Source organism: Mus musculus, chromosome 4 (genome assembly GCF_000001635.26).
Source record: "Mus musculus strain C57BL/6J chromosome 4, GRCm38.p6 C57BL/6J".
Taxonomy (NCBI): domain Eukaryota; kingdom Metazoa; phylum Chordata; class Mammalia; order Rodentia; family Muridae; genus Mus; species Mus musculus.
Genome location: NC_000070.6, coordinates 86,552,025 through 86,571,932, shown reverse-complemented (window position 1 = coordinate 86,571,932; position 19,908 = coordinate 86,552,025). Strand labels below are relative to the sequence as shown.

At 43.5% G+C, this 19,908-nt stretch overlaps 1 protein-coding gene and 1 long non-coding RNA gene across 2 annotated transcripts in view; one reads left to right on the top strand and one right to left on the bottom strand.

Annotated features, from left to right (window-relative positions):
• Positions 1-12,128: 12,128 nt before the first annotated feature.
• Saxo1os (stabilizer of axonemal microtubules 1, opposite strand) lies at positions 12,129-13,489 on the bottom strand. The gene is made up of 2 exons (NR_131920.1): positions 13,168-13,489; positions 12,129-12,436 (listed from the first exon to the last, which is right to left on the bottom strand). It is a non-coding gene; the product is annotated as a stabilizer of axonemal microtubules 1, opposite strand (long non-coding RNA).
• A 140-nt stretch (positions 13,490-13,629) lies between these two features.
• Saxo1 (stabilizer of axonemal microtubules 1) overlaps positions 13,630-19,908 on the top strand; it is a 113,879-nt gene continuing 107,600 nt past the window's right edge. Inside the window, exon 1 of the mRNA NM_001081096.1 lies at positions 13,630-13,958. Coding sequence (NP_001074565.1) covers positions 13,918-13,958 — 41 coding nt within the window. The 5' untranslated portion in view covers positions 13,630-13,917. The remainder of the gene's footprint in view (positions 13,959-19,908) is intronic.

Sequence of the window (19,908 nt, the reverse complement as noted above, 5' to 3'; positions counted from 1 at the left end):
TCTTCAATGCTGATAATCTAACAAATTTGGCCTTTTCCAAATGTCATATGTATATTGGAATTGCCATTGGAGTCTTCTTATTTTTTTTCTTTGTCTTTGTTAGATTTTGTTCTGCTTTCTCCATCTTGTCTTCAAGATATTCTGTCCTCCCCATCCCCCGTCCATTCTTGCTGATTCTTTCCACAGAGTTTATTTGATCTATTATGCTTTTTCACTTCCAGATTTGAGATCAGTTTTTCTTCAACCTTTCTCCCTCTGTTGAATTCCTTTCATACCCATTATCTTTCTTATTTCACACAGCTGTTTGTTTGCGTCTTGGAACATGCATACAGTCACTATTTTGAGTTCCATCTTTTGGGGTATCGCTGTAACCACCATGGCTAGCAGAGTAATAACTGGTGGGGTGCGAGAGGTGGTTTCCTTCAACATTGCTGTGTAGCCGGTATTTGTTCAGACTTTGGGAATCAGACCCTGAATAGCTCATTGTAGGCATTTTGAAGGACTGAAAATTTTCTTGTAAACTTTCCTGGTGATAACCTACTCCTGAGTGAACAATAAAGTGTTCAACATGACTACATTGGAACTCTGGAAGCAACATGTGACATCTTCAATAAAGATGAATTCTACAGATTCACTCTAACTGACACTTTCCATAAAGATAGGTTGTATAGATTGACAAGCTCCTGATAAGTTCCAGGAGGAGGATCGGATGTGGCCTTGACTGCATAGCTACCCCAAAGCTCACCCGACTGTTAACCACACCTGCTCCTGGCCTTCTGGGCTGATAACAGGTTTTTACATTCCTTTCTTTGAATGAACAACCCTGTGTGTTTAACACTCCTGGTTCCCCTATTGCTAATCTGTGAGCACAATAGCCCCCATGCCTCCAATATACCATCCCCTTTATTTTTTTAAAGAAAAAAAATGTGACTGTAATAGAGGCCAAGGTTCAATGTATTGCTTCATGGCTAATCTAACTAATATAGACCAGTATAACAGAATTGTAAGCCTAGCTAACTGAGGACTAAGGAAAGGGGAAAGCCATCTTAACCATGATAATCATTTGTACTGGCTGGTTTTGTGTGTCAACTTGACACAGGCTGAAGTTATCACAGAGAAAGGAGCTTCAGTTGGGGAAGTGCCTCCATGAGATCCAGCTGTGGGGCATTTTCTCAATTAGTGACCAAGGGGGACGGGCCACTTGTGGGTGGAACCATCTCTGGGCTGGTGGTCTTGGGTTTTATATAAGAGCAGGCTAAGCAAGCCAGGGGAAGCAAGCCAGTAAGTAACATCCCTCCTTGGCCTCTGCATCAGCTCCTGCTTCCTGACCTGCTTGAGTTCCAGTCCTGACTTCCTTCAGTGATGAACAGCAATGTGGAAATGTAAGCTGAATAAACCCTTTTCCCCCAATTGCTTCTTGGTCATGATGTTTTGTCCAGGAATAGAAACCCTGACTAAGATACCATTCAAAGTCACTTAAAGAGATTTTATCTTCCTGTGAAGATCATTAATTTGATCACCCATAGTATGAGAGAAATCTGACACATTTAAGCAGCACACACAGGAAACGGCTAACAACCAAGATTGTGCTTGAGCAACAATGTCTTAGTTAGGGTTTTACTGCTGTGAACAGACACTATGACCAAGGCAAGTCTTTTAAAGGACAACATTTAATTGGGGCTGGCTTACAGGTTCAGAGGTTTAGTCCATTATCATCAAGGTGGGGGCATAGCAGTATCCAGGCAGGCATGGTACAGGAGGAGAGTTCTACATCTTCATCTGAAGGTGCTAGTGAAAGACTGGCTTCTTGGCAGCTAGGATGAGTGTCTTAAAGCCCACACCCACAGTGAAATACCTACTCCAACAAGGCCACACTTTCTAATAGTGCCACTCCTTGGACTGGGAATATACGAATAATCCCAAATTAATCTCTTGATTAATTTCTGCTCATATTTTTGCTGCAATAATGGTAGTTTTACTAACCATACAGGCCATCTTTGAGACCTCTCAGTGTTCCAGTAATCATTCCTGGGACTGGCCATAAAAAAATACTAAAAATAATCCTTAGTATGGGAAAACATCATACTGTTTCCTATTCCAGGCATGCCTTTATTACACCTCCCTAGCCCCCTGACAAAAAGTATTTGGATTCTGCACTGACAAGCTGAGAATTAGTATAATCAGCATCACTTTTGGGTCAGTAATATAGTGTTCTTGCCTCGCCAAGGCCTCGGCTTGATGAGTTGGTTTTGATGTCTCCCTAAGTCACCAGCTTTCTGTTCCTCTTAGGGCATCTTTTCTTGGTTTGTTGTCTACCTTCAGACGCTTCATTGGATGCCCATGTCCAATGCATCAGAGCAGGAACACTGGGGCTTCACTCATTTTCTGGAAGCATAACCTCACTCTGATGTTAGAAGAACATCAGGTCTTTCCATTGATTAGTTTCTACATCTTCCCACTTAACAAACACTTTTGGTTGTGTCTCCATTAGGGAAAAATGGTTTGGGGTAGCAGCAGAAGTCTTATGTTTTAAAGTGAAAAGCTTAAAGTAAGCACAGCTAAATGTGGCCCCGCACGTGGGGACTTGGGTGGGTGTATGCGTCTTTTTTCCATTTTTAAGATTTGCCATTTAAGTGTTTGATGATGCCATTCTACAATAGCCTGACCCTGTGGATTGTTAGGGATTTCAGTCATGTGATGAATATCACATCATTTGCAAAATTCCTTAAATCATTTGCTAGTATACGCAGGGCCATCAGTTTCTACGTGTAATGGGAGTCCGAGAAAGCAAAAGCACACAGAGCTACTTGACAAAGTCAAGTTCCAGATATAGACACAATGGTATTTTCCTGGAGCCCTCAGGGCCCCATGTCACACCTGGGGCTGAGCTCTGCGGTGGAGGCATGGAAGTCCTGCTGTGCTCTCACTCTGGGACTTCACCCAACTCACTCTCATTAGATGTCACTGCTGTAGAGTCAAATTTTGAAGAAATTATGTCTTCATTTTACATAATTTTTGTTACTGCCTTAGATATATGCATCTGATTTTATTTCTTCTATCTTAATTTTAAGTGTGTGTGTGTGTGTGTGTGTGTGTGTGCGCGCATGTAGACATGCAGACATGAATGTGCATGTGAGTGTAGGTGTCTGGGGAGGCCAGAGGCATCAAATACCTCTGGGAACTGGTGTTACAGCCCAGCCATCCTTCTGACATAGGTATTGGGAACCTCATTTGGGTCCCCTGCAAGAGCAGTACCTACTCTGCTCTACTGAGCCGTGTTCCTAGTCCCTTGTTTTATTTATTTTTTTCTTTATCAGCCACATTCTTTCAGTCAAAGTATTTGCAATGTTCAAGTGCGACCTGGATGTGGTAGGGTTGACTGTGTGCTTCGGAACGTAATTCCTCAGAAGAGGAGCCCTGGGTGCCTGCAGCCCATTCTGTACGGCTTCCAGAGCAGAGCCTCCCCTGGGAGAGCAACCACGGCTCTTTGAGATTAGTCCTATGCTGACATTTTAGCCAACTACTAATGGTGGGTGCTCTGACTCCAGTAACTGTTGAAGGACAAGTAGCCAGCAGGAGTGTGGTGTATGCTTGGATTGTAGCTAATAATATTAGGAATGAAAGTCAAGGAAGGTAAGTAAAATTGAATATTAAATATCAGATAAACTTTGAAAAAAACAGGTTGCATGAGGATAAGGGTTAATCAACTTCAGAAAGAAATGTCCAAGTGGGTAAAGTAACTAAGAGGAAGAGTTGTGGTACAGACAATAGATTTTAGAGATTGCTAAGGTCATGGAAGGTTATAATTAGCAAGTAAGAAGAGTAAGAGATAAGATGTCTTAGAATTAAGGATGGAGGAGTATGAGGTGTGCCTGAAGGGTGTAGTGAAGAAGGTATGCCTTCCAGTAAACTGAGTGGGAATGACTCCTGCTGTCACAGCTATGTGTAGGCAGTAATTAGGGGTGATAGCCTTATTTGTTCCCATTCTAGCTCCCAAATAATTGACACAAAGACTTGTTAAGTTTATTAACAAGCTTTAAGCATATGACTGGCAGATACTCATTTATTCTCGCCCTCTATGCCATCTTAGCTACTTCTCTCCTTATGGTCTGTGTTACTTACAGTCTCGGTCTCGACTTGGCTCGCTCAGCTCCATGTGTGTCCTCATGTCAAATCCCTTGGCGACATGCTTATCCCCACTCCTCCTGGACCCTCTGCCTCATGGCCATCTCTCTCTCCTCTCTTTGGGACCCCCTAACTAGGATCAGAAGTGCTGCCCTATTCTCTTCTGCCCAGGTAATAGGTTGATCAGCCCTGTATTAACTAATCAGAGGTGACAGAAAACAGTTTTTACATAACACTGAGACTGGAGTTGCTTGACCACGCAGTTATCCAGACTGTAACTAGATGCCTGGGCCCCCAAATCAGCATACACAATGCATCAAGCCATCCCTCATTAGCTGGGCTGGGTTGAAATGTGAAGTTCTCAGATCTCTTTGACTCTAGTGAGTTCCATGAGGTGCAGAAGGGGAGTGTGGGAAACTTTCGCCTCTGCAGCGTCAGTGTTCTTGGGGTTCTGACGTGTGGAGGAGGGGAGAGTGTAAGTCCTTCCCTAATCAGACCCTACAGACTCCTGTTCGTTGCTGGGGCTTTTCCTTGTCCTGGATGGAGGGTTGTTTTACTACAGTCAGGCTGATTTTATTTACTTAGTTTTATTTAAAATGTTTTATTACATTTTAAAATTGAATGTATCAGGGCATATGTATATCATGGTATATGCGTGAGGGTCAGAGAATAACTTTTGAGAGTTGATTTTCTCCTATCAGACTCAAATGGTCTGTCTTGGTAGCAAGCACCTTTACCTGCTGGGCCATCTTTTATTTCTTTTTAACAGAATCATTTTCTTGCACTAAATGTCTTCTTTTATCTTTCTAAAGATAATTATAATATTAATTTTTTAAAAAAGGTCTTTATTTCTGGGGACTGTACCCAGGGACCCTGCATACTGTTGAGTTTTGGAGTCCAGGAGTAGCCTCACAAACCACATGAACACCGACCTCAGTCAGACAGGGAGAGTTTATTGAACGTATGTCCCCGGACTGTTGGATCAGGGTCACAGTGCAGACTAGGGAGATAAACAATGACATTGAGTTAAAATCCTACAGGGCTTTTAAGCCTAAAATCCATAAACATCTGTGCCAAGTTATTCTACCAATCAGGATTTAGGGATAGGGGACTTCATTAGGAAGATGTCTTTGTTGTACACTTATCCTGCTCCCATTGCTTGGGGAATTCAATTGTGACAGGGGACTTTGTCTTGTTTAACATTCAAGTCTTAACTTGCCAACCAGGATGTCAGTTATCCATATACATGTCTCCTTCTTTGAAGTTGGACATCAGTTCTCAGGGAGGTCTTGAACTTAAACTTTACTTGACCTCCTACTCAGAATGGAAGTCTTATTCCAAAAAGTTTCAGGTGTCTCTATTATGTTGTGGTCCATCCCAGGGGCAGCGTATAAAAGCAAACACTATAAAAGCGTATTTACAGGTGCAGGAAGGAAGGTGCTGCTGGTAGTTGGTTTGGGTCCAAGCTTATTGTGGGTAACTACACAAAGCAGTTCTAACTGACTTACAGAATAGAATAGAATATGCAATCAACTTGGGCATGAGAGAATTTCTTAGTAATAGCAGTAACAACATATGAGAAAGTTTCCTTATAATTTTAGTAAAATATTAGTATAAAACAGCAGGCTAGGTAACAGTTACCTAGGCCTTAACATTTTTACCTAGGCCTTAACATTGAGTGCATCTTTAGATATGGGTGGTCAGATTCTCCCAAGAGTTTTCTACTAAGAATAACCCTGATATACAGTTTATTATATGTCTGTCTTTCTTTTGGTGGGGGAGGGGTGTGTTTTAAGACAGAATTTCCCTGTGTAACAACCCTGGCCATCCTGGAACTCAGTCTGTAGACTAGGCTGACCTTAAACTCTCAGAGATCCACCATGCGTGAGAACAGCAATTGTGAAAATCTGTCTGGGGAGCAAAGAAGTTATTTTAAATCAATATGCTTTAATCATGTCATGTGCCTTTAATCATGGCCTATGAGAAAGCATATGACAGCACACCCAGCTGGATGTCCTTAAAGAGTGCCGGTGAGAATAAATCCGCTTCTAAAGCCCGTTCGTGAGGACGACCTGAGTCCCTGAGAGCTGCTTTCTGTGTGTGGGCTTTACTCCTACAAGTTCTACCACACCTGTGGAAGTACCACACCCCAGGAGTGCGGTGTCCTGTGGGTCAAGTCTTCATTCACAGTGGATGCTTTGGGGACATAAATGACACTTAAAGAACAATGTAGTTATGGAATAAAAAAATAGACTCCCACTATTGAGTTTGTAGCGGGCTTTATTGACTCATTCCATTTATAATTTGAAGCCTCAGTCCTCAATGGCAGATATTCCCCTCGTCTCGACATTCTCTGATTTATTGTTTCTGGGGAATGAGATTGATAATCTTTGATGGGGTACCTGCCCATTTATATGAAACTGGAGAAAGGGATCTATGGGTGTAAGTGCTTCTTAAAGAGATCTTAAATGGGGTCGCCTGTTTCTACTTTAATTCTTATCCTCTTATCAAAAGAAACAGCTCTCACCTCAGAGGAATCAGAGACATGGTTTATTCTGGAGCATATGTGAGTGGCCATGGCCTTGGAGCATAGAATTAGGTCTCCCCAAATCAGTGTTCCAAGGCCGAAACAGTTTCATGGAATTTTTTATAGTAACAGAACAAAGAAAGTTATAAATCAAGGAATTTAAACAAACAAACACATGGGTGGAAATGTCAGAGAGGAGGGTTACAGGAAGATGGGGGTGCTTTGTCATAGGGCCTGGGTGCTGCCTGATAACACCCTTAGTCCTTTAGTCATGGAGAATTAGGCTTCTGGTTAACACTCAAAAAGCTCTTTCTCTGCTTGTCAGAATGTTAGGGCTAAGATAGATGGGGCAAAGACCTGTTATTTAGAAGGATACCCATTGTCCAAGGTAAGTTGTAGTTAGGCCTGCAACTCCTTCACATTACTGAAGGTTAATCAGCCAGTCAGCCTATTCCACAGGTTTTTTTCCAAGTGCTTATTCACAATCCCCAGTGAAGCCTTCAATTCTCCAATGGTTAGGATGTTCTGTGGTAAAAATTACTTTTCTTGGTTTTTTCCCACTATTGGTTAAGGATTCCGCTTCCTCCAGTCAGCTATTCCTCTTGTTCCTCTGAGGTGAGAGCTGTTGCTTTTGATAAGAGGATAAGAATTAAAGTAGAAACAGGTGGCCCAGTTGAAGATCTCTTTAAGAAGCGCTTACACCCATAGATCCCTTTCTTCCAGTTGCTATTTTTTTTTTTCTGTTTCTATGTATCTTATTTTTTACTCCAATTTAGAATTTACCTTCTCAGCTGGGTGGTGGTGCAATCACTTTTAATCCCAGCACTCAGGAGGCAGAGGCAGGCAGGTAGGCAAATCTCTGATTGCAAAGCTAGCCTGGTCTATAGACTGTAGTGAGTTCTAGAACATCCAGGGCTACACAGAGAAACCATGTCTTGAAAAAAAAAACAAAAATAAACACAAAGAATTTACGTTTTCATCACAGTACCCCCATTTTAGTGGAATGTAGGCCAAAGAAAGTAATTATATGTGTTGAATCTGCCATTTTATTTCGACTAGAGAGAAATCTTAGTCAAAATATTCAAAACAACAATAACTTTTGAGACAGCCTCCTAGTCCAAACAAGTATAATTTGTTGATGATTTTGAAAGGGATTTTATGCAGGAATTTGTCTGTTTTGTGTTGTTTCTGAGACAGGGTCTCTCTATGTAGTTCTGGCTGTTTTGGAACTTGCTGTGTAGACCAGACTGGCCTCAAACTCACAGAGGTTTGCCTGTCTTCAGAGTGCTGAGACTAAAGTGTGTACTACTATGCTTGGTTATGTGGGTTTTCCCCCGTTTTTTTTTTTTTTTTTTTTTTTTTTTTTGCCATGGTGGAGAACAGGTCTGGGGTCCCATACATGCTAAGCAATTGCTCTACCACTGATCTATCTTCTGAGTTGAATAACTAATATATAATTTACACATTATAAAAGTCTTCTATGTATGTGACTTCCAGTTTCATTTTCGTGGCTCAGTTTAAATATCTACCATTCCAAATCTTTCCTTTTCCCAGCTCATGATCAGTCCCTGTTCTGACTCTGAGACTCAGAGAACTATTGGTCTGCTCTATTTATCGATTCTCCTTTTTAGAAATTTCTTATAAATGGGACTATAAATGTATGTAAATTCTGCCTGCTTTCTTTCTCTCAGGATATAGTTTTGAGGCCCATTTTGTGATATGTGTTAACGTATTCCTTTCATTGCTAAATAAAAAGTCTATAGAAAAAGTATGGAGTCCCACAGTCTATCCTTTCACCAGATGATAGAAATCAGAGTTGCTTCAAGTTCTCAGGCTATTATGAAATATGCCACTATGAAATATTCTGCATATATCTTCTCGGAACTCACCCTGTTATCACACAGCTCTCATTTTAGTGGAATTTGGGAAAAAGAAAATGATTACATGTGTGAACACTCCCACGTTATTTGGGCAAAGGAGAGCTCTTGAGCCCAAATACTGAAAACAACAGTTTCCTTTTGTGTTTTGTATGTAACTTTAGGCACAGTATCATGGAGGTCAGAGACAACTTGTGGAAGTCAATTCTCTCCTTTTATCGTGTGTGGTCTGGGGACTGAATTTAGATTGTCACGACTGGTGGCCAGTACATTTACCTTATAAACCATCTCACCGATTTTCTTATTTATTTATTTATTTATTTGAGACCAGGTCACATTATATAGCCCTGGCTGGCCTAGATCTTGGTGTGTAGACAAGACTGGCCTTGAACTCCTAGAAATCCACCTACTTCTGTCTTTTGAGTTCTGGGATTAACTTCTTAAGTTTTTTCCCCAATGAACATAATTTTTATTCCTCTTAGATAAATAAGAGTAGAATTGCCGGGTTATATGATCAATAGTGAAACTTTTAAGGAAATGGCCAGAGTATTTTCCAAGATGGCTGAGCCATGTGATACTCCAGCTAGCAATCTGGGACGTCAATTCTTCTTTTTTTGTCCTTGGCAGCAAAATTGGATTACAGTCATTCAGATGAATGCATAGTGGAATCTCATTGAGTTCACAATCTGTGCACCCCTAATGGTTATTGTCACGCATTTTGTTGGGTAGGTCTTGAGGACCATGCTCAGGTCTGGTGACTTGCTGGGAAGACTCAGCTCTCAGCATGCAACCATGCAGCTGTTATTTATTACAGAGGAAGGACTCTGAGAAGCCAGCACAGAGGAAAGCTACACAGGCTAAAGCAGTGGTTCTCAACCTTCCTGATGCCGTGAGCCTTTAATGCAGTCCCTCGTGTTGTCATGACCCCCAGCTATCAAATTATTTTTGCTACTTCATAATTGTAATTTTGCTACTGTTATGAATCGTAATGGAAATATCTGATATGTAGGATATCTGATATGTGAACCCTGTGAAAGGGTCGTTCTACCCCTAGACTAAGAACCACGGAGGCTAAAGGCTTAAGGGAGCCAGGTGATAGCTTCCAAGTCTTTTGCAGAGGCCTTGCAGAAAATCGGCTTAATCTCCAACAAATGTGTGATAGATCTCAGTAGAGTTGGTTTTTAGGGTTCATCCCCCTCCCTTCTCCTCCCTTCCCAACTCTGCCCTTTTTTTCTCCCCACCTTCTTACACACTACACACTACCCTTCTTATTTGAGTTTGCAAGGGACACGAGCGTAACTTGCTACAATGCAGATAGCTGGTTCTGCTTGGGAACAGTGGAAGCCATTGTGGTGTCAGAGAATTTGGTTTTGAAATAACTTGCTGCTGGAAGGGTGGCTGTGGTTCTCGTGTCTAAGGAGCCACTTCCCTGAGAGGCTGACTTAGAAGTTTATATAGAGGGTAGGTGGTCGCCCATTGGTGGATACCTTCTCCTACGTGGAGCTCTGTGGCTCAGTGGCTCACTTCTGATCCTAAATGTTTATGAACTATTGTGGGTGTGGTGTGGTGTGGTGGTGGTGTGTGCAGACAACTTTGTGAAGTCAGGTCTTTCCTTCCAGCGTTACCTGGGCTCCAGGGATTGAACTCGGATCACCAGGCTTGCATGCCAAGCACATTGACCTGCTGAGCCATCCGCCTGCTCCCCTCACCTCTGAGCTTCACTGCGTAGTCATGGGATGCTTTACAGTTTTGCGAATCTTCAAGAACAAGGAACATGTCCTTGGGCTATCTTTAGCATTGATTGGTTTGTTCTTGTGTAGTTCCTGACAAACTCAAAGGACGGGCTAGAGGAAACAGCAGCCTGAAGTTGCTCATCACAACTTTATAGTCACTGTTATCAAAAAAGCACACGTCACCTGATTGTTATGGAAGACAAGGGCCACATGAAGTTAGAGAGTTGTGCAGTGGGTTCTTGCCTCAAACTGTGGCTTTCCTTCTGCTAGCAGGAACATGGATAATGTTAAGGTATCCGTGAAGAGAACGCTAGTCTCCAACACCAGTTACTCTGTAAGGACTACATGGTGGGCCTTGGAAATGAACAGTGTGTGCCCATGGTGGACCCTGTCTTTAGCAATGTGTGTGCACATAGTTGACCCTGTCCTTGGCCTTGAACAGAGTGTGCACATGGTGGCCTGCTGATAGCAATTGGCATTCAGGTACAAGAGGCAGGCAGTGGTGTGTGTGTGTGTGTGTGTGGGGGGGTGGCGTATGGCATTGGAGTTGTGATTATAGCACCCAATCCCTCCTCCTCCACTAACAGTGGAGGGTAATTTATGGGATCATCAGTGATGATCCCACAAAACTCAATTATCTGGGGCTGGCAAGAATGATCAGCAAGAAATTCTAAGCTCTTTAACTCTTAAGTGGCTGGCGAGAAAGAAAAGGATAGAGAGAAGGTCTCTCTCTCTCTCTCTCTCTCTCTCTCTCTCTCTCTCTCTCTGTGGCTGGGCCAGACCACCTGTTTCATCAATTTCACAAGTGTACACGCACACTTATGTACATACATACATTTTCTGAATCAAATCAGGAATTCTATTGTCATTAATTCATCTAAACAGCATTAATTCATGAAAGTCCATTTTCATGTTGATCTGCAGGAAATTTGCCCCATAGGGTGGGCTGATGCCCAGGAATCAGTAGGCTATGTAATAGTGGCATGAAAAACATCAGCAGCAAGAAGCAATCTAGGGACAAAGTCCCTAGGGCTGTGCCTCTCAGAGTGCACCCATTGCAGCCATGCAAAAACTGTGTGCCATCTCCAGGAAATTTCCTTGCTTGCCATAGCCTTTCTCAATGGCTTCTGTCATGGACCCTATTCTTGGCAATGAACAGTGTGTGTGCATGGTAGACCCTGTCCTTGGCAATGAACAGTGTGTGCACATGACAGCCTGTAACTGTGGGCTTTCTACGCCTGTCCCAGTTCCTGAATAATGACACAAAGACTATATGTACTTATAAGCTTTTGTCCTTATAGCTAGATGTAGTTTCTCTACAGCTCATAACTCAATTATCCAGATTATACTAATCTCAGTTCTGCCACATGGCTGGTTAATTACCTCTCCTTCCTTCCCAGCCTGCTTCTTCCTCTGTGTCTGGCTTCCCAGAGAATCTCTCTCTCTCTCTCTCTCTCTCTCTCTCTCTCTCTCTCTCTCTCTCTCTCTCTCAGTCCCACCTAACTATTCCACTTTTGCTATAGGCCATCGGCTTTCATAAGGTGATGGAGAACAATGTTTACAAAATCCTAAGGCAGGAGATGATTAACAATACCACATATGGCCTGAAATCAGATCTCTGCTGGTTCAGAAATGAGCATCTGAATAACACAAGGGCAGTCTTTGCACACTGCACAAAAACATCCTCCAATGGTGGACCCCGTCTCTGGTGATAAACAGTGTGTGCATGTGATGGACCTGTCCTGAAAATGAACAGGGTGCGCAGGTCTTGGTTTGGTTTCCAAAGCTCCCATTTCTCTGAGGTTTCCTCCCTCCCCATTTCACATTTCTATATTCCCTTTAACCAGAAAGGCAAGAAATAACTTTGCTGTACTTAAGACTGATCAGTAAGTGGTATTCCTGTATGGGCCCTATCAACCAGGTACCAGTGGAATTCCAGCAGCTGGCAGTGGTTTGCTGACTTCGGTTTTTAGTCTGCGATGGAAGAAAGAACTCAGAGCACACAGCAGCTCAGCACTGCTGCAATCCATGACTCTTCAGACACTCGAAGCTCACACTGATAACATCAATTCCAGCTCTCTGGTCCACATGGTAGAAAGAGGAAACCAACTTCTCCAGGTTGTCTTCTGATCTCCACATGAGTCTTGGCCCACATGGCTCTCTTTACCCAGAACCTGCGATAAGCAAATGTAAAATAAAATAAAATAAAATAAAATAAATAAAAGCAACAAAAAGAAACAGTAATGTTTAAGTCCAAACATTCTCCTATAGTAGTAGACTGTATGGTATGCTACCGCACTTCTTTTGCTTGCTTTTGAGAAAGGGAGAGCCATGTAGCCCAGAACTTGCCTCCTTGCCCCAGATGCTGGAATTCTAGACTTGTGCTGCCACACCCAGCTCGAGAGCAGAGGCCCTTGACTTTGTTTTATTGTCAGAGTAAGCTGCTATCTTGTGAAAACACAATTCCCAGAATAGTTGTTTTCACTGCTTTGAAATAGAGTGAAGTCTCACTTTGTAGCCCAGGCTGGCCTTGACCTTGCAGCAACCCTCCTGCCTCAGTCTGTGCCGGGATCACAGGCTGAAGCCATCATGTGCTCTGACTGGTGGTTATTTGATACAGGAGATTCCAGGGCAGAGGTCTGCAGTGGTTTTCAGGACCGGCTTAGATATTAGGGAAGAGAGGTCAGAGGCCACAATAGAAGCTCCATAGCTGCGCTCCTTGAAGTGTGGGCTCTGGGCCAGCATCAGTAGCATCATTAAAAACTTGTAAGAGACACGTGTTTTCTGGAACCCATATTTCAGAAACAACAAACTCAGGGTGGGGTCTGGCAATCTGATTTTTGTCAAGCCTTGAGGTTCTGATGCTGCTAACATTTGAGACGTCCCTGCTTCTAGGCGTCATTACCTGAGCAATAGAGGGCTGGACCCTCTCATGCTGCTTTGTTCTCAAAAGCAGAGGCCTGTGGTTGAAAGCAATTCCAAGATGCAGGCAGCCAGGTATAGATTTTCCAGGAAGATCTGGAGATGGAATTCAGGGTCAATATTCTGGAGGTCCGGGCATGCATTTCCTCCAGACGGACAATGTGTCCTAGGGATGGAAAGTGCCACCCGACAAGATACTTTTCATTGTCTTTGCATTATGTGACCGTGCTGTTGGTTAACTCTGGGACTCGGAGGCTTCCTAAAGCCCTCCAAGGTATCTTCCATCTTCCTTCCAAGTTCCAGTGGGAGAGTCCCTGTCTTGGGTCTGCCAGGTGAGATACTAGGTGAAGTCTGACCTCACAGGAGGCCCTTATGATGTCATTGCCACCTCAAGATGCCCTCCTCTGTGACTTTGAAGGTCATAGAGGACTCAGTCCTGGGCCCTGTGGCTTGCAGGGGCCAGGCTGTGCTGGCAGGTGGGTGCTTCCCACTGGCCGCAGTGGCAGCAGCTTACAGACGTGAGCCGGCCTGGCTTGCTGTCTGTGCTAAGTGCTGCCTGTTTGCCCAAGGCCAGCCTCAGGAAAGGAATAGACTACAGAATTTTGCAAAAGGGCCACCTAAGTTTCCTTCTGAGCAAAACAGCATCGGTCAAGGCACCGAAGAAGTGTGATCGTTGTCCCAGGCAGCTGGGATCCTCTAGGCGATTGCCTTAGTGGAAAGTCCGAGGTGAAGGATGGGGAAGAGGACTTGCATCTGCAACCTGTGCTCCTGCGGGTAAGGTAGTCCTCCCAAGGGCAATCTGGGGAGGGGAGCCTGATTTTCACACTCCCTAGGGTGCCAAGCCCCTTTCCTGGAACGAAGACAGGATGTGTCTTCTTCATCCCGCTGCTTCGCTAGGCAGCATCGCACTGGATTCGGGTTTTAAACTGCAACATTGTTGACTAATATTTGATGCACACATGTCGAATCAGCGCTGATCAGGTAGTGTGTGTGTGTGTGTGTGTGTGTGTGTGTGTGTGTGCGCGTGTGTGTTTTCTGCAGGGTAGAGATTCAGGCACTTTGAGAGTGGGCTGGGCCCAGCCTTGTCTACATGCTGTTAAGACATGATGGAAACCCTGGACAGGCTGGGGCCGGTCTTGTTTCTTCTGTTGCAATTGTTAGAACAATAGTTCTTTTGTGTGGGTGAGTTTCTCACTTACAGAAATTGGTACTTTGGGAGCCATAGTGCACGGGCACCAACTGTTGCAGTGTTGAAATAAATAGCTAATCCAGGGGCGAGTTCGCTGTAGTTTTTGGGCAGGATGCCTTTCTGCCCCTTGTCTTCAGGGCCATGATGGTGCAAAGCACAGTGAAGGCAGGGTTTTGGAGAGGAACGTTGGGCTGCGGTCTCTGAGATGGTCCTTCTGGCTGCTTTGCCAGGACAGCTAGGGAACTGCAGGGCTGTGCCAGCCAGGGGATAGCAGAAGGGGCAGTACATAAACTTGCTTCCCAGGCTTCTGGCTAAGACCAAGTGAAAGGAGTGGCCTCGGGGACTAGCCCTCTGGGGTTGTCACTAAATGTGGGATCTGGGCTAGGAACCGAACGTCTCCCCATTCAAATTTCCCTAGGAATACTCTCCTCACAGGACTATTACAAGTGAAGGGATAGGGTGTATGTCTATGCACATGGATTCTATCTATTCTGTTAATACCCTAAGATCTGCAAAGGATTTTACAGCTACATATGTTACATGAAATAACAAAATTATTGTATTTGGGAGAATAGGTTAAGAGGACACTCTGAAAACAGAAGACTTTGAATTCTCAGGAATCAGTGCTCATTAGAGTGGACTGGGAACTTTAAAATAGGTGTCATTGCTCCAGCTGTTCATGAGCAATCTCTAAGGACAGTCCCATCAGCAGACTCCAGATAGATACTGCCATTTCCCAGAATTCTGAGCTCTGCTACCTACAAGTGTGGCTCTTGTTTTCGAGGTTTGTCAGGTGGGACCAGCCAGTGTCCAGGGCTAATTTTTCATACTACCGAACATTCAGTTTGTTTTTTTTTTCTAAGACTTTGCTTCCTTGTGGGGCCTTTTGCATCACTCCTGGCTCCATCTCTGCTCTCAGAAGAGTGGGGTTGAAGTCTTTGAGTCCCATCTTTGCACAGTATGTAGTCTAGGAAGACGGGGACTCATCAGGGGTGAGGAACGTAGAGTCAGATGACACCTCCATTCCTATCTGATGTCCTCAGATTCTCTTTTTCCCCCACCCTGCAAAGTTGCTCCTTCCACTGGATATAAAGTCTTTCTGGCATGCCTTCCTTGCCTCCCCCTCCTGTGTCTACTTTACGGTTCTGTCACGTGCCTTGGGTCTGACTCTCATGTTGGTCAGTCTTCCCTCCTGCCTGCTTAGTCTATTTTAGTTTTTTTTTTTTTCCTGTGATTTTGATGGGGCATCTCAGAGTTCAAAGCAAACTTTTTGGTCTCCACTCATGGTTCCTTTGTCTTGCTTTTTTCCCCTTTTTGAAAATGCGTCTACCTTCTTCTGCCTCCTAACCTTTTAAGATCTTGCTCATGTTATAAGACTCCCGTCTGGCTCAGTCCTATAGACCCCACCTAGTACAGAGGTAGGACCCCACTTCCTATGGTCTTTTAGCTATGTGTATGCCAGCTTCATATCTAGTGATGGTGTGCTCTGGAACAGCCAAGCTCTGTTTTTGTATGCTTTGTGATACTGACCTGTTGAGTAGTCAGAACACACCTTTGTAGGATGGTGGTGGGATCTGTGGAGTCCGTTAGGGACATACAATCTGGAGTGGTGCTGTCTCCAGTGCTTGCCACATGATGCCATTTTACTTCAGTGAATTACAATTGAGGGCTTCCCCAACTTCCTCCAGCCACTTGAGGGCTGGAGAACTATTTTAGTAGCTAAGAGCATTGTCTGCTCTTCCAAAAGACCCCGGATCAGCCTGGCCTGGGACACACTGTGTATAACTGGGAACTTCTGTTTCTTCTGTTTCCATTTCCCAAGTCCTGGGATTAGAGGCCCATATTACTATTCCCAGCGTTTCTTTGGCTTTTGAGTTTTGTTATGTAGTCCAGGTTAGCCTTCAACTCATGATTCTCCTGCTTCAGCCCTGCTGCTGCCAGGATTGTAGGCATGTGTCACCATGGCTAGCTCCTTAAATATGATCTCACCTGTAGTACATGATACTCATCAGTGGGGGAAGGCCTCTATTTTTGGACATCAGTGGGAAGAGCAGCCCTTGGTCCTGTGGGAGTTTGATGCCCCAGTGTAGGGGAATGCCAGGACTGGAAAGCGGGAGTGAGTGGGTAGGTGGGGGAGCACCCTCATAGAGGCAGGGGAGGAGGGATGGGATGGGGGAGAGACCTGGAAAGGGGATAACATTTGAAATGTAAATAAAGAAAATATCCAATAAAAGAAAAAAAAATTGAAAAACAAAACAGTCTTTCTGCTGGGAACTAGCTGCTAAAGAGCAAGTTCTTAAGTTTGACCACCAGATGGCAGTGTTTTCTCAGTCAATCCTCATAGACGCGTCAGCTGGTCTAACAAATCCTTTGGGGTTCAGAAGTTTACTTGAATTTTATTTTTATTTTTTTATTTTTTTTAAAAATAGGTTTACTTTAAGTTTTCTAAAATGAGCAATTAGTTAGTGTTTCGGGCTCAGCATAGCCGAGGAAGGTGTTATTCCTTAAGGAGCTGAACATAGAATGAAAGTGTTTCAAATACCGTACCACCAAAGATTCTAACCACTCATAAACCTTGTTAGCAAGCTTCACTGGGTTAAGGAAACCAGACACAGGTCCCTGCATCTTTAAAACACATTCTACACCTTCCCTGAAGCAAAGGCTGGCAACTGGCACACTACAATAGAATATTATAATTTTTAAAATATGATCAATACCAAATAAGGAAAAGCAAGCTTATAAATATAAGTTGCAGAAAGATGGAAAAAGTCAACAGTTTTTAAACCCAAATGTTAATTATTTCTATATAGCTGCAGCTTCTCTCTCTCTCTCTCTCTCTCTCTCTCTCTCTCTCTCTCTCTCTCTGTAACCCCACAAGAGGAGATAGTGTTTCCAATTGTGTCTGAAACCCCCCAGTGTTGCCTGAAGAAATCCCCACCTTGGAAGTTCTACAGTCTTCTACCACATTGTACTGTGATTTTTCAGAAAATTCAGAGCAATTTCTTTCCCCATCATCGGAATGATTGTCAGCATGGGAAACATGGCTTTAGTAAGGAGGTTTGATGGGCCCATCTGAGCCTGTTCTCCCTGGGGGAGCTTTTCAGCTTCTTTAGTTGTCCCTTTTCAATTTGGTGCTGGGAATTGAAGCTAAATTAGCAGGGCTCTGATAGTGTAGACAGTCAGGCGTTCTTCTGCGTTCAGAGCTGCAGACACGAGTACACCTTCAGCTCGCTCATCTCACAGGTAAGGGGACAGAAGCAGAGATTAAGTCTAGAAGGATCCATTTTGTTTAGCTTGGGCATAGAGTAGGTCAGTCAAACTGTCTCCACCTTTAACAGCATATCAGACATTGCTAGATGCTGTAATTCAGTCTGGTGTAATTTCAAATAATACAGGCCCACTCTTTTTTCCTCTCCTTTCCAACTACTGGGTCTCCATATGTAGCCCAGGCTGGCCATAAACTTGAGTGTAAATTTTTGTTAGTGCTGCCTTATCTTTCTTATTGATGGGATTACAGGCAAGCACCATTATGCCAGGCTTAACAATACACCTCTAGGGCAGTCAAGATGGCTCAGCAGGTAAAGGTGCTTGCCATCAATCCTGGATCCCACGTGCTGGAAGGAGAGAACAGACTCTCACAAGTGCTTTGATCTCCACACATGTGCCATGGGGCTGTGGCGCATATGTGAACCAATACATGCACACATAAAAGTAAAAATATAAATAAAAGACCTAAGGGTTGGGAAGAGATGGATCAGTGATTACAAGGACTCGCTGTCCTTGCAAGGATCCCAGCACCCACATGGCAGCTCTCGGGCATCTGTGACTCCTCTTCTAGGGGACGGAGGCAACACCGTGCTTTGACTTCTGCCAGCACCAAGGACACACATGGTACATGGACACTCAAACATTTATAGAAACAAATTTATAAAAAAGATAGTCTTCTTCATGCCTGTGCACATGTGTGTGTGTTTGCATACTCCCATGCACACACGCAAGTTAGTTCAGGTGCGCTTGGAAGCCAGGGGCATGAGATTCCCCCAGAGCTGGCATTATATGTTGGATGCTAGAACTGAACCCTCTACAAGCAGTTTATGCTCACTTCAGTGCCCAACATACACTATCTTAATTTTTGTTAGTGCTGTGGACCACACTCAGGGCCTCACACATCCTAGGCGACAGCCCTACTGCTGAACAGTATCCACACTGAGCCATCTTTGTCTATTGATTACAAGAAGGCACCTGTCTGAGTGAGAAGTATTATCTGACGGAGAACAATATAGCAAATTCTAAAAGCTTTTTAGTAAAGCAATAGAAACAGCAAATCTTCCTCCAGAAATTAAATGTTAGTACCTCTACTTTTTATAAAATTTGATAAGAAATGTAGATGTTAAAGAAAGGATTGACGTAGCTTACTTTTATATCTGATTTTTTTTTTTATGGCTTACTGTGCACCATTTAAAGGACTTTGTAAAACTTTCAGGAAATTCCAGGATGAGGCTGGGGATATATCATGGAGTATTTATGTAGCATTGGTCATGCACAGCATCTCATAAAGAAGAGAGGACCAGCCATTGCTTGGGAGGCTGTGGCTTTGGCTGTTTCTGGAAGTGTGTGGACAGAGGAAGGTGACCTCCAGGGCAGTTGTGTATCTGCAACTTAAATCAGTTATGTGAACCAGGGAGGAACTTGTTATTTTAATTTTGGAAAATATTTTCTTCACATTGATGGAAATTTCCTTAACCTTAGATTTTATTTTCTTAGAGTCTCTGTTACAAATTAAGAGAAAGTGGGAGGAAAGGGGACTTGGTTGGATGTTACACGTTTCAAGAAGAATTCTTGTTTTTAATCTAAATAAAATTGACTTCATAAATTCTGATTAGGGGGAAAAGGGAAGAAAGAGTTGGGAAAATCATTGTACGCATACTTGCTGATGCCTTTGGAGAAGGCCAGGAGGGCGGGCATCTTCCACGTTCACATACTTGCTTTGTGTGTTTTCTGAACTTTTCATGGGAGGCTACTTTATAGGCACTTTAAAATGGACTTTTAGATACCAGGATTAACTGTTAGTTGTTCACATATACTTTTCATATTAGGTATGTGTATAATCTGTGTATAATCAGTCAAATTACAGACATTGAGGGCATAGAACACAGCTTTGTACTAATTCAGATAGCGTCAGTTAAAACAATCTACTCTATCATGTAGGCTAAGAATGGACGTGTGGAGTGATGACCTCCTATGGGAGCAGCAGAGCTTACAGAAGCACAGGGGCTGGACCAGGCCACGAGTTCAAATTCCATCCTCAACACAGCCTAGTTGTGCCCCATGGACCACTTTACAGTGATGTCTGTACTTCTCTGTGCCTCACTGTGTTCTCATCTGTAAAATGGACACAGGAGTAGGGTCTTCATCATAGGGTTGTCATGAGGGTGGAACCATTATAAAATAAGAAGAGAGCCCTTAGGGAAGATGAAACTAACAAGTGTTACCAAATAAATGAAGATAAAGGTGCCAGTCTGTAGTCGGGTGATG